Below are 15799 nucleotides of genomic sequence, written 5' to 3' on the forward strand. Positions count from 1 at the left end.
GGAGGTAAGCCTCCTTTTCTAAAGAAAAAAAAGAATAAATGAAAAGAGGCTATAAGTACTAGTGTTTGTTGGTTTTGTTAGAAATTAATTAGTAGATTAATCCAAAGGATGTGTCCAACCCCGAACAGTCGTGTCTCCTCTCTCTCTCTTGCCAACAGGCACCTGTTCTGGAGGGATGCCTCCGAACAGACACCTCTTCTTCGCACCTCTTCCAGATGTATATATACTTGAGAATCAATAGAAACATGACTAATCGTCCATTCACTTTTATTCAATCTCGTTTTTACTCGTTTTTACTCTAACACGTTATCAGCACTTCTCTACGAAGAGCTAGAAGGCCCGAAAGAGCGGACCAACAAAGCATGGCGGCGAGGCCCTTGGCCCCTGCGTGTCTCCATCCGCTCATGGTGTGGCGGCCAGCGGGGACGGCGGCGGCCCGACCTTTTCCACGGCGAAGCAGGCAAGGCCCTCCCGGACAACAACAGAGCGGTCCTCAGATCGCATGGAGGTGGCCCACGAGACGCAACGCGCGGCAACAAGGACGCCCTCGTGCTTCCATTTACCATGCGACTGCCAATGGCAACAACGGCAAAGGGAGGATAAGGTCTCACCATAGCCCTCGGCCTCTAGGACGGAGCCGCACAGGACTAGGACGCGGCTACACACCGTCACACACGAACGTTGAGCAGCTGTAGCGACGACGCCGTCAGGCGCGGGCGCGCGGCGCAGAAGCCGGCGGTCTGCAGCACCCTCTGGCGTGCAGCGCAACCGGGCGCCATCCGAGGCCATCCATGGTCAAGATGATACACAACACAGCAGCGACGCCCTCCGGCGCAGATCGCTACAGTCGGACTTCCATCGCTGCTCCTCCTGGCGCCACTTCCTGCAGAATGGCGTAGGCGCGGCCCTCGGCCGACCACACAGTGTCTAGCCTACGCGGAAGCAGCCTATGAGGCACAAGGCGAGGAGAAGGCAACGTCGCAGGGCCAGCGCACGACACGAGCGCGTCACGGCCGGCGCATCCTAATCAAGCAACAGCGGTGGCAATTTGCATTGGCTACCACACACAGGATAAGGATTGGGAAAATCTTATCTTCTATACATGTTGCATTTCAGCCCTTAGGTTTATTCTATTATGTAAGATTGCCCTTTGTGTCACTACATTTTACAATCAAGCGATCAGCCATTTGAACATTGGCCTTCAGGCTTATTTTAAGCCCTTTGGTTTTCCTGTTTCTAATGCTAATGTTTGTTTTCTCTATAATTTGTGTTAAGCCCTCAGCTTTACAACATACGTGTGGGCTAGGATATATTTATTTTAAATGGCATAAAATATAAATATGCATTATTTTACACCATGTAGAATTGCAACTTGGAGTCCACATATCTTCATATATTTGCATAACTATGTAAATTAACCTTTCCACATATATGTATTACCGCAGTAATACTGTTGCAAAAGAAATTTTATTCATTTTTCCATACATTCTGTGAAATTTAAGATACCATCTGTGTTATTACCGCAAACATCCCTATGACAATAGGACAACATTTTTTATTTTATTTTTTTGCAATCGAAACATTTTTCTTGCAAATATTAAAAATTATAAAGTGTCATACTCAATATGACCACCACATTTATTTGTGAATCACAAGGTACTGGTGGCATCTACTACATAATTTGCAGATTATTCACCAATACTATGAGGCCTACGTCTTGCCACTTTGATAAGATGACTACCTTCAAAGTGCTCTTTCAAATATTAATATGTGACTACCTCTAGATATCATAAGGTAATATTGGCATCTACTGTAAAAAATTACAGACTATCCACTATTACTGCAAGGTCTACATAATGATTACCTTCAAAGTGATTTCATACATTTAGCATAACATAAGGTAATAGAATTATAAACATCTACTGACAATAGTCAAACTATGTTTTCTATTACTGCGAGATCTACACCATATTGGTGATTATCTTTAAAGTCTTATCCTACATAAATTGAGGTCTATACATATGGTTATAAGGCATCAGCCGTACTAGAACTTGCTCCTGAGAAGCATTCATTGTTGTTGTTCACTAAAATATTTTACTCTCATAGTAAATATTGTTCTTGCACATTTTTCTTGAATATGTCATAGGAAACCATGAAAATATTTGCAAATACATGTGATTACCTTCTATTACATTCGTAAAATGCATGGCAATGGAGCCTACGTCACTATTTCTAATTATAGTGTCATCCATCCATCAAGATGGATACCATAATTTATAACGAGTGTCTCAAACACTATTGCAAGATCCACATCACATTGTGGTTGTTAATTTTCACAGTGACTAAGCAATGTTAAAATTGCAAAGTCTATGTATTGGTCGTGACTCTAAAGTCACACTTTGTCTCATGAATGAAACCCAAAACATTAGCAATGATTTCATCGCATGCACTATATTGAAGGTTTACACCCATGTTCACCAAGCATCACCTTGGCGGATTTTGCTCAACAAGATCATTTCATCCATATATGTTATTTTACTCCAAGAAATAAATTAAATAATGCATGATCATTTCATGTAACACATGGCTATTCTATTGATGCACATATGCATTTTATATGTCACCAACTTCACTTGGTTCTCAAACTAAGTACACAATGGATGAATATAGATTACCTTGAATATTCGCTTAAGAGAAACATGCCGCCATGAGCACATCGCGAATGATCTCCCATTCGTTTTTCAAAGACATCAAGTCTTATCGCAGCTCACAATTCTACCACCTTAATCAACTGCAAGTTGAGATCTCATGATCAGAATCTTCATATGCAGATCTGATTGAAAATCCACTAATACACTTTACATCCTCTAATGATGGTACAACCATCTTCCCTAACGAAGGAACATGGACTTTCTTAAAATCATCAGACTCACCCCACAGGTGCTATACCATCATTTGAAAATCTTGTTGGTAGTGAATACCAAGTCAATGGCGACGAAATATAGCCATGAGGATTTCAAATTAAAGTGGTGGCTAAAAGACAACCAAAGACAGAATTACCTGTTAATAGGGAATAGATCATTTTCAAATGATCACAAAGACAACTCTTAAGTTTGTCAAATGTGTGGTTACATAAATATCGTACATATGATTACCAAACCCTCAAACATATGGTCAAACCACACCATGAGTTTATTAAAAGGCAAATAAGTTTATTGGGGTATTTGAAAATTTGCAAACATACGACCAGAAACTATTCTGGTAAGTGATGTTCTCGAATCTTCATCAGAAGGAGAACCAAAAATATAGTGCAATAAAAGAATGATCAATTCGTTTGCACCTATGATATGTTTCCATAATTCATTTTTCAGTAATATGGGAGACCTCATGTAATATCCCGATTATTCCCAAAATATTGTTTGCCTATAGTTGTACTACTACATCTACATGTAGTATAAATGTCCAATATCCTATTTCTTGGACATAACATTTGATAAATTTTGAATGTATGAATCGATTCATACTCAGTTTTGTTGCGTAAAAAATAATTTTCTAAATCTTACAAAATATTTGGCTTTAAGCCTTACAATCCTGGTTTGGGGTTGATTAGAAAATTATTGACAATTCTATTGGTCACAACTTAACAAGTTGCAAAATTTCCCAAATCATCAGATTTTATGTGCACAACATGTGCCATAGGGGAAATTAATTTAAGGAACTCTCACCTTACAATTCTAAATGAGCCAACTCATTCTTCCTTGAACACATTCAGAAGATATGTGGATTACTCAACCATTATGTGGTATTATATAGATACTTCATGGTACTCATGGAAACATTTATAAAATGATTTCAAGTGTGTCTCTTGTGACACAAAACCATGAATGATATAACTAAATTAATTGCTCAAATTCTCAAAGTAAGAGCAAGTTATCCTAAACAAGGGATAAATCCATTCGAATGGACAACTTCGTTGAACTCATTTCGAAAGCAATATCTGATTATACATGATATTTTATGTACATACCCAGAATGGTTTAGTTAAATATCTTATCAAAGATAGTGAAATTAATAATATGACCAAACTTATAGAATTGTAATTTACAAGCCTCATGCTAGACAAATACGGGATTACACACCGTAAGTATGATATAAATCATACCAACTGCATAGCATACTACTTTCTCCTTGTAGTAATTACGTGGAAATCAACAAAGTATTTCCTATGTGCGATAATTCGGTTACATACCAATATCACCACTCCAGCATACATCAATGGGCTCTCACAAAAAAATAGGGATCTATGTGAGGAATAAAAATTTATCCGTCAATCAAAATTATTCATAGCCCGTATGCTGATTGCATCAGCAATAAGGACATTTCTGGCATTAGGGGAAGATTAGTACCACAAAGAATGCCAAGAAATAAATTAGAAATGTTATTCACATTTAGTCCTTATATCCACGTACTCAAAGAATCTGAACAAGAAGTTTAGAATCACATATTTGCAACACATTGCAAATCTGCCACATACATTTACTGATGACAAAGGTGTTACTCAATTATAATCCTGCAGTAAAGTGTCAGAAAGAGTGAAGGTACCTGATAAACCACTCTTCTCCCGAAATGAGAGCAAGAGGGGGAGAAATCTGACCACACGAGATATAATCTCGCATATGCTTCCGCGGAAATAGAGGAAACCAAATCCTCAACCAGTAAATGTAATTAAAACATCAAGTTGAAAGACACCTCATTGGATGCTCATCATCCAAAGCCCGACATAAATGTGCACAAACGTTTTCGTGTCGGGACATCGAAACACCTTGACTCCATTGTTGTAGGAAATCACAAGGAGTCAAAAGGAATAAATACATTTCCACAAATTTCATTGATTCCTCCAGAATCATATAACATAAGTCTACATTTGTCGACATATATTTCTTCTGAAAATTGCTAAAACCTTTTGGGCCCTGAACCAAAATCCATGGAAGAGTGCCTCTTGTACTCATATTGGTTCACATAAAAGGAAGCAAGTAATGAAGAATAACACTCGCTCATCAAAGAGTGGTATTTACCACAGTAATACCTACTCCTCATAAGTATCTTCCATATGGAATACTAAAAACTTCTCATTCATAGACAAAGTCAATGAGGTGGTGAAAAAGCGAGTCTTGTAGCAAAAGGGTTCACGCAGAGACCCGACATCAAATTATGATGTAACATACACTCCTGGTATGAGTGGAATTAAGTTTCAATAATAAATATCATTGGCAGTACAAATAATATTATCCATGCAGTTAATGGATGCAGTAACTACATACTCATATGAGTTACTCGTTTTGGAAATTTATAACGAAGTCCCTGACGGGCTTACAATTCCAAATCCAAAATAAATCGCAACATATTTGTGTAAAATTTCAAAAGTCCCTCTATGGCTCAAAAAAGTCAGAAATCATATGATACTACCGACTAAATGACTTTCTTCTTCCGAAGGATTACTCAATGATGATTGTTTATATGTTAACAAAGGAATACCAAATTTGAATTCCTTATACCACCTCAGTATATATCGATGATTTCATCATCAATGTCTCTACAAGACCTAAACATACATAAAATCATCTCAAGACGGAAAATTTGGATTCAACCAAATTTAGCTTAAGTTTACAACTTGAGCATTCTCTCAAGAATACATATTAGTCTACATATATCCAAACATATACGAGAAGTTCAATTTGGACATATCATATCAACAAAAGACATGTATGGTCATACTACCTTTGATAAGGTACAAATCCATTCATACCTAGGGGTGATAATGAAGTGATACTAGGACCTGAAGTTATATATCTCACTAATGCCAAATCACTCATATACTTGCAAACTACGTCAGGCCTGACACTATATTTGCTATCTTTATTCGGAGTGCAACCCCAAACAAAAGGTATATGGTTGATATAAGTACTATCATCTTATATCTGAAGTTTACAGTAAATCTTGAATGACCATGATATGAGGTAATGATATTGGCTCTTTATTTGATCCAAACAACGCCATATCAATGACTGAATTTGCTATAGTAGCCTACATATGGAAGTCATGTAAATAGGACTTTAATGGTTATTCCCACTTATCATTCTAACATAATTGCTTTATCTAAAAGCATTGCAAGATATGTATGGCTCGGCAGAATGATTAACCACACTCAAAATCATGTGGTTTTGATTCATCAGAATCACATAACTTGATTTATCAAGATACTTCCACTTGTGTTACTCAATACCTATAGGTTATATGAAGAGCAATATCATAAATCACATTGCTCAGAAATTACTTATCATCGCGGATTATAGAAAAGTGAGGAAATAATTTGCAAACAAAATACTGTTATAATCCAACAGATTATACACAATCTCATGTTCATGTTAATGGAATTGGTATGGGACGTCCTTCATATTTGCAAAGTTCAGGGGGAGTAATCTCCCAAAACTATAAACTATAACAATCATCAGATTGCATATATTGTACTATCTTTTCCTTGATGAGTTTTCCCTTACTGGTTTCTCATAAAGGTTTTTAACAAGACAATATAAACACAAGTGTCTTTATATGCCATATCATTTTCTCCTTGTATTTTTCCCACTAGGTTTTAAAGGAGTTTTCAATGACATGTACGAGTGCACTCTTTTCCCTCATGAGTTTTCTCTCAAAGTTTCTCATAATGGTTTTTAGTGAGGCAATATCTTCTCAAAGATCATATGTCATACTTTCTATTTTCCCTACCGCTTTTTTAAGGAAGCACTCAAGACATATTAATTGTTCTCTAAACTTATCAATGAGTTTTTTCCTTCTTCAAAGGTTTTCTCATATGAGTTATCAAGAGACAATGATCATCATATGTTGCATCATTTTCTCCTTATTTTTCCCATTGGGTTTGAAGGAGTTTTAGCAACATATCTACTCTATTCTCCTCATATTTTTCCCACAGGATTTTTGGGGGAGACTCTTAAGATTATTTGGAAGATTTCTCAAGATGAAAGATCTATATGCAAGAAGCTTTCAACGATGAAACATTCAAGGAGCGGTGTTGTACAAGGGGGAGTGTTAGAAATTAATTAGTAGATTAATCCAAGGGATGTGTCCAACCCCGAACAGTCGTGTCTCCTCTCTCTCTATTTCCAACAGGCACCTGTTCTGGAGGGATGCCTCCAAACAGATACATCTTCGCACCTCTTTCAGATGTATATGTACTTAAGAATCAATAGAAACAAGACTAATCGTCCATTCACTTTCATTCAATCTCGTTTTTACTCTAACAGGTTTGAGTACACACGCATAAACCTACGCTCTTAGAAAACCCCGTCCACATACTCCATGCACTACGCAGGGATGAAACCAACGACCTACCTACGATGCTACGACACGGCCAGACTTTCTGCCCGCCCTGTCTCCAGATCAAGTACTGATCAAGTAGTGTGTTCAAAAAAGAGCCGATCAAGTAGTCGACTGTTTTCCGTAATGGAAATAATCACTATATTAACAAAATGGAAATGCACGTGTATGTTGCAATCTTTCTAAAGCACTCGAGTACTCTCTGTGCCGCATGTTTTCAGGCTAGCTTAATTCTGTGGGTATCGAAATATTCAAGAGTAGCATCGTTTTCAGATCACTGTCACGAAGGCAACGGGCACTCGCTGCCTGCACTGCACGCCGATAAGTGTAATCTATGGAGAGACCACCACCGATCGATTCATTAGTGGCGCTCTCTGTGTAACCTTATCCTTCGGTGCCCCTACCACAAACCCAAACTTGCCGTCGTCGCGTCGCCTTGCGCTCCACCAAGACAGACGGCGCCGCTCCACTGCGTGTACGTCTGCGTCCGCATATATTTATCGAGGTGGCGAACACGCGCTATCTACCCAGCTAGGACGATGGGCTACATGAGTCCGGTCGTGGCGGCGCTCCTGACGGTGGCGGTACTGGCCGCGAGAGCCAACGTGTGCGCAGCGCAGCTCCGGCGGGACCATTATGCCGGCGTGTGCCCCGACGTCGAGGCCATCGTCCGGGGCGCCGTCGCCAAGAAGTTCCAGCAGACCTTCATCACCGTCGGCGCCACCGTGCACCTCTTCTTCCACGACTGCTTCGTCGAGGTAACAAGCAAACATGCCATGACGTGCGCCCTACGTGCATGAACCCATGCCGTCATACGCTTCAACGTTTGTGTGCATGTAGGGGTGCGACGCGTCGGTGCTGATCGCGTCCACGGCGAACAACACGGCGGAGAAGGACAGCACCGCCAACCTGTCGCTCGCCGGCGACGGCTTCGACACGGTGATCAAGGCCAAGGCGGCCGTCGACGCCGTGCCACGATGCAGGAACCGGGTCTCCTGCGCCGACATACTAGTCATGGCCACCAGGGACGCCATTGCACTGGTAATACTAAGCTCATGCATGCATCGATCTCTTCCGGCTGATTCTCATACGTACGGTAATTATAGTTAGTTATATAACGCGAGACACGGTTTCCCGCAGGCCGGTGGGCCGTCGTACGCGGTGGAGTTGGGACGGCTGGACGGGCTGAGCTCGACGGCGAGCAGCGTTCCCGGCAAGTTGGCCCCGCCGACGTCCAGCCTCGACCAGCTAACGGCGCTCTTCGCCACCAACGGGCTCTCGCAGACCGACATGATCGCCCTCTCCGGTACGTTGTAATTAATTATAAGTCCCATACTAAGACGGCAAATTACGCATTGCTTCTATCGGGTACGTACGGGCGCTGTGTGCGTTTGCTTTGCTTGCACATCGAAATCGAGTTGGGATGGGAGGGACGACGGTGAAAGCTAGGTGAACCAGGCTTGCACACAATTCCAAATCGGACATGCCATGTTTACCTGCCCTGTTTGGAGCGTGCAAAGCCGCCAAATTCCTGTCCAGCTTCATCAATGAAGTAGACGTCGAATGCGACGAGACAAAACTACGTGCCGAGCTGCCGGCCCATGACCCTGTCCTACAATGGCATCTTTGAAGGATCACCAACTTAATAAGTACGTAGTAGATTACTCTATCCATCTACAGGATTGGTATAATATGTTTTCGATCATTCCGCAACAACGGATCCGGCGAACCTGCACCCCCTCCCCAGCAATGCTACACATACATAAGTTTACATATGTTTTATAAAGAGGTGAATTTGATTGAAGATTAAGGAGAATGAGGGTTCACCCTTTTAAAAATCAAGGAGGGATGGTTAGTTAGAAAGAACGAATCCTAGTCAGCGTATAACCTTATGTAACTCTTTGTATGTCTATCATTTTTGCCCCATCCCCCCGATCGTTCGCATCGTTTTCTTTTTCTTTTTATAGGCAGGATCACTCGGTCTGGTGGGTCCAGCCCCCCTCCCCACGCACTGTTTTATTTAAATGCCATGAACAAAGTAAATGTATACAATTTCAATAAAAAATAGAGAATCATAAATTATAAATCATCATGGTCAGAAAATTATAATTGTCATGTTATAAAAATAGAGAATCATAAATTATAAATCACCATGGTCAAAAAAATTATAATTGCCATGTTATAAAAACATGGAACATTTTTTATTTATATTTCCATGGACCAAAATATAAAAATGTGACGCTGTGAAAACTTACTTTACTTGGTACACTGTGAAAAAATTAGTGAAATAATTACATGTCATTAAAAATTCGTAAAACTGTCATGCCATGAGAAATAAAAATGACATCCTCTTAATTATTAAAATGTCATTCTTTTAATAATAAAATTGACATCCCCTTATTACTAAAAATTTCATGTTATTAATTATTAAATTGTCATGCTCTTAATAATAGAATTTATTGATTATTAAAATGGCAGGCTCTTAATAATAAAACTTGCAGCCTATTAAGAAGAAAAATCCCATGTTATTGACTAGTAAAATTGCATGCTCTTAATAATAAAACAGACATCCTATTATCAATAAAATATCACGTTATTAATTATTAAAAATTCATGCTCTTAATAACAAAACCACCAACCTATTATTAATAAAAATTCAGTGTTATTAATTATTTAAACACCATACTCTTTCTAGTAAAAACGTCATGTTAGAAAGTAATAAATTCCATATTTTGGAAGACAAAAAATATATCATTGTTTAAAATAGAAAAATAAAATTGATATGGTACCTATAAAAATGCACATGGCAAGTTTAGAGAAAAAAAAAAAGTGTTTGAGCACAAATGTTCTTTCCCATAATGAAAAAGCTCTGGATGCCGGTTGTTTAAATAAAAACGGATTTAAAATCAAAATAACTCAAATACATAAAGGTGTTTGAGCGCAAACGTACAGAAACTTATATAACGTACTCTCATTTGACCCTTCTAGCTCCCATATTTAGAGCACTTTAACACGGGTCAACTTATATAACGCAAAAACTCCTTTTGTAATAAAAAATAAAAATATCAGATATCTTACATTTTGAAGAAGTTGGTCCCAATTCTCTGAGCATGCAAAGTGTCCACCTCAACGCCCCACTAAGCAATGCATTTAAATCTTCTCTTCCACTAAGCCATGCAAAATCTGCCACATAAGCTCTCTCAACATGCAGAGTGTCCACCTCAACGTTTCACTGAGCAATGCATTTAAGCATTCTCTCCGAGTAAGCCATGCAAAATCTTCCACTTAAGCAATTCATGCATTTAACTTATAAATTATAATTATTTTTGCATTAGTCTATGCATGTAATGCTGTCACATCATATATTATGTTAGTCATCCTTCATATTTCTATTCGAACTTCGAAATGACATTTTTAACTGTTTTAATTAAAAATACCTATATTATATATATATTTTTTGTTAATTTTAGAGTTCATACTTCCTTTTCATTCGATTTAGCAACTATCTACACATTTTTTTATTAAAGTTACCGCATCAACGTGTGGGTAGGGAGTCATACTCACTATTCATGTCCTATTTTTCCTCGATGAACAAGACAACCGCGAGGACAACTCCAAAGAATATTAAACTCACATTTATGATACTTCTATTCCAAAACTATTTCGCAACAGTAAAAAAATCAAGTATACTAAATCTCGTATATTTGTGTTTTCATGTTCATATTGTTAATTATAATATTCACATTTTACATAAGCAAGTATCGTCTAAACATATTGCCAATAATTTCTGCAGCAACAAGTGGGGATTTATCTAGTGTAGTATACGGCACGTGACATGTGCACATAAATTTTGGTTTAATATTAATCGTTTATGCTTTACATTATGTAAAATAAACTATAGCATGCTTACTTTTTTTTGCACATAGTCATGTTTGCAACCACAAATTACAGAAATATACTTCATCACATATATACCTATCTACATACACACAAACATGTGAAATATATTCTTTTTATTTTTCTAAAATCTTGTAGGTATGATTTTTATACCTTGAATACCATAGAAGTTAAAATGTTCCGAGATTCGAATGCTTATGGGATTATGTGAGTCCAATATATGTCTAGAAAAAAAGTGAGCCAAGTGAATATAGCGGAGAAGTGCATATTATCCTCGTGACAACTTTTTATCTATTTTACCGATAGTACCAACTTTTTTCCACTCTTGTGCTTATTATTGTGGTTATTATTATTATTAGTATTATTATTATTATTATTATTATTATTATTATTGTTGTTGTTGTTGTTGTTGTTAATAATAATTATGTAATGGATAGTTTCGAGAACCACAAACTGAGCTCATACCCGATTGAATTGCATATAATCAGGCTTCACATATAAGTCGAGAGCGAACAGTACATGTCTGCTAGTATTACTATTTTTTAGATCACATGTCTACGATTCCTTGTACTTTCTTAGTTGGATGTTGGTAATAAAAAAATTCCAAGTACTTAAAGATTTCTTCACAAGCTCACATTCACCTTCTCAGAAGCAAAGACACGCCGTGTTTTGTGTACATCATTATTAATCTTAACCGTTGAGCTATCATATGGTGTCCTGACACGGATGTATCAAAATTCCTTTTCTGGAAATGGCACATATCCAAATTCTGATGTTATCCTTTCATTTTTGACCTGCGGTGCATGAAGGAGGACACACGGTGGGGCTGGCTCACTGCAGCACGTTTGCGGGGCGGCTGCGGCCGACAGCCGACCCGACGCTGAGCCCGCGGTTCGCAGCCCAGCTGCAGGCGTGGTGCCCACCCAACGTGGACCCACGGACCGCCGTGCCCATGGACACAGTAACGCCGCGGGCTTTTGACAACCAGTACTTCAAGAATCTTCAAGGCGGAATGGGCCTACTGAGCTCGGATCAGCTGCTGTTCACCGACCCGAGGTCCAGGCCTACCGTCGACGCGTGGGCCCGAAGCGGTGCCGCGTTCGACCGGGCCTTCGTGGCGGCTATAACAAAGCTGGGCCGCGTCGGAGTCAAGACCGATGCGTCCCAGGGGAACATACGTCACAATTGTGCAGCGTTCAACTGAATTTTATTTTTATCCAACTCCTATTGCTCTGCCATTGTCCACAAATGAATGAGGAATATATATATATCAAAATTATTGCTCGAGTCGAGGGAAAACTATGCCAATTATTGGTGATGGTGCCCGTTCAGCTGGTAATCGACAGCTTGTTCTTTTAATCTTTCAGTTTGGAATACGAAAGTTTCAGTCAACAGAGAGGAGAAGCCGTAGCACCAAGTTTGTGCAAACAACCTTCTGTCGTGTGCCTCGCCAAAATAATAAAGAAGTACAATGGACTATCGTATTTTTTTTTCTCTGATAAGAAAACCCAACATAACGCGCTTTGGTTGCCTGCTGTCAGTCAAGCTGATAGACTGTCAGAAAAAACTCAGAAAATGCATAGAATATTCTCATGCATTTGGACAACTTGTTGTTCTGCAGATACAGTGTCTCGCTGGATACAAAAGGAAGAAACCGAGAATAATCACTTGATCAGAGGATCAAACAGAACCAAATATTTCTTCTCCACGAACATGTATGGTCCAAGCTTAGCTAGAGATGCACACGCACTCTGAAATTTTCAGAGAAAGGGAATTAATTTTATAAGAAATCCTATGCGTTTGACATCCACTTAAAAAAGCTTTTGCCCGTAATTTTGTCCTTTGCACAATCTGAAGAGACACGTCGTTTTTGCTGCCTCTGGTGGAGATCGAGTGGATGCCCCAATAAACAGTTGCGAATTTGGTTAGACCATTATGGCCGCCGCCGACCGATCGACGTCAACAATCTACACCAGATATGATAGGTCGGCCATGCGTTGATCCAGGTGTCCATCCATCTCTGAAATAACAGGCCTGAATCAGTGACTTTGGCACTACAAGAGGCTTATTTAGTGGCTAATAATTCTTGTTTCATGTGGTGAGAAGTTCAGAGTGGGGTGTGACTGAAATGACGGCCGAGTGCGTGGCCGGCTACGGGATACCTGCAACAAGCACTGGCAGACGCACGCGCGCACAAATCAGCTCAGAAATATCTAAAATGAAAAGAGAAAGAAAATCGATTGCAGCGTGCCCACGCTCATCTCCATCCGATCAGAAAAAATCAAAATAAATACTAGAAAAATCAAAAAAATCCAATATAATTTTAGATGATAGATAATTTGATGCGTCAGGTTTGCTTCAATTTTTATATCATTTGAACATCTGAGTAACTCTTAGCAAAAAATACAAATCGAATCAAAACAATGCATGAACAATAAATCTTTTTACACATTTTAATTTTTTTTTGCTGAGAGTTTCTCAGATGTTTAAATGATTCAAAAATTGAAGCGGACCTCTCGCATCAAATTGTCAACCACTCATTCTTTTTGGAATTTGTTAAATTTTTTCAGTATTTATTTTGATTTTTTATTTAGCACGGATGCAAATGAGCACAGACTCAAAAATGGATTTTCGAACAAAAACAGTTATAACTCCTAAGGCATTTCCAACACTAAATCGTTCGGACCACATGGCTCGAACATGATTTGTCATCCGAAAGGTCCTGTATGGGTTCGTATCGATCCGAACAAATATTGTAAATCGAAGACAAAATAAGGGTTTTACGCGCGTTCGGACAGCAGCCACGGTTGTTTCTGACCATCCTGGTCCATTCCAAACCCTTTTCTCCTTGCCCCCCTCCTCGCCAGTTGTCCACATTCGTGTCTTTATAGAACGGTTGCTTCGTATTTACGTCGGCCCTGAACGGATGTGACCTTTCACTGGCTCCACTATTGATGCGACGCGTCGGCCGATGGTATCGCCCGCAACACATCTTCGATGTCCGCGCATGTTCAATGTCGGAGGCGCGTTAGTGAACGGGGCCAATATCTACCACGCCCATTCCAATGTCTCATCCGTCCGTGTGCCACCATTAAGCAGGCTCGTCTGTCGAGGAACTCACTATGACGTTGCGCATTGCCGCACGCGGACGAGTGGCCTCATCGGAATACGCTATTTAAAGGCGGTCACACCCACCTTATCCCACGCCACAACACAAGGCGCTTAACATCCTCTTCCATTGCACCACACCCACCATGACTGCAGGTGGCAAAGCTCTGTCGAAGAGCCTTTCAACGGAGATGAAGCACGAGGTAGCTTCCCTTGCGCCCGCCTGACAGAGTCGTCATGCCGGGCGAATCAAGGTCGGTACACGCCCGAGGTTTTCGATGGCGAGTACGACGGACACCGATGAAACTGCAGCAAAGCTCGTGCATGTGCATGCGAGATTCACTATGGAGTAGGTGCGGGAGGAACAACGGTATCACCTTATCGCCCTCGAGAAGCACTCACTGACGAAGGGCCAAATCGAGGGTGAGTGCGCGAGTGAGGAGGCCACGGCGGCCATGGTCGCGGCGAACCCAACTTCGTCGTGGAGCAGCGTGCGATCTACGAGGCCACATGCGCTCAAGCGACCACGGATGCGCAACTGGAGGCGATCGCAGAGGAGAACACTGCCAACAGCGCATCCTGCGTGTCGCCGTTAAACTTTGGGGCGGTCCGGTGAGACGACAACTGTTGGAATTATGCCCTAGAGGCAATGATAAATAAGTTATTATTATAATTCCTGTATCAAGATAATCGTTTATTATCCATGCTATAATTGTATTAAATGAAGACTTAGATACATGTGTGGATACATAGACAAAACACTGTCCCTAGCAAGCCTCTAGTTGGCTAGCCAGTTGATCAAGGATAGTCAAGGTCTTCTGACTATGTACAAGATGTTGTTGCTTGATAACTCGATCACATCATTGAGTGAATCATGTGATGGACTAGACCCAAACTAATGAACGTAGCATGTTGATCGTGTCATTTTTTTGCTACTGTTTTCTACGTGTCAAGTATTTATTCCTATGACCATGAGATCATATAACTCACTGGCACCGGAGGAATGCCTTGTGTGTATCAAACGTCACAACGTAACTGGGTGACTATAAATATGCTCTACAGGTATCTCCGAAGGTGTCCGTTGAGTTAGTATGGATCAAGACTGGGATTTGTCACTCCGTGTGACGGAGAGGTATCTCGAGGCCTACTCGGTAATACAACATCACACACAAGCCTTGCAAGCAATGTGACTTAATGTAAGTCACGGGATCTTGTATTATGGAACGAGTAAAGAGACTTGCCGGTAAACGAGATTGAAATAGGTATGCGGATACTGACGATCGAATCTCGGGCAAGTAACATACCGAAGGACAAAGGGAATGACATACGGGATTATATGAATCCTTGGCACTGAGGTTCAATCGATAAGATCTTCGTAGAATATGTAGGATCCAACATGGGC

General features: G+C 40.1%; 1 protein-coding gene across 1 annotated transcript; it reads left to right on the forward strand.

The window, feature by feature from the left end:
* Window positions 1-7760: 7760 nt before the first annotated feature.
* Window positions 7761-12576, forward strand: LOC123426343 (peroxidase 51-like). Its single transcript, XM_045110152.1, has 4 exons — window positions 7761-8150; window positions 8233-8433; window positions 8533-8698; window positions 12099-12576. Exons 1-4 carry the CDS (start codon window positions 7932-7934, stop codon window positions 12491-12493), a joined length of 981 nt encoding a protein of 326 aa, XP_044966087.1. The 5' UTR covers window positions 7761-7931; the 3' UTR covers window positions 12494-12576.
* Window positions 12577-15799: the final 3223 nt, after the last annotated feature.

Source organism: Hordeum vulgare, chromosome 2H (genome assembly GCF_904849725.1).
Source record: "Hordeum vulgare subsp. vulgare chromosome 2H, MorexV3_pseudomolecules_assembly, whole genome shotgun sequence".
NCBI lineage: Eukaryota > Viridiplantae > Streptophyta > Magnoliopsida > Poales > Poaceae > Hordeum > Hordeum vulgare.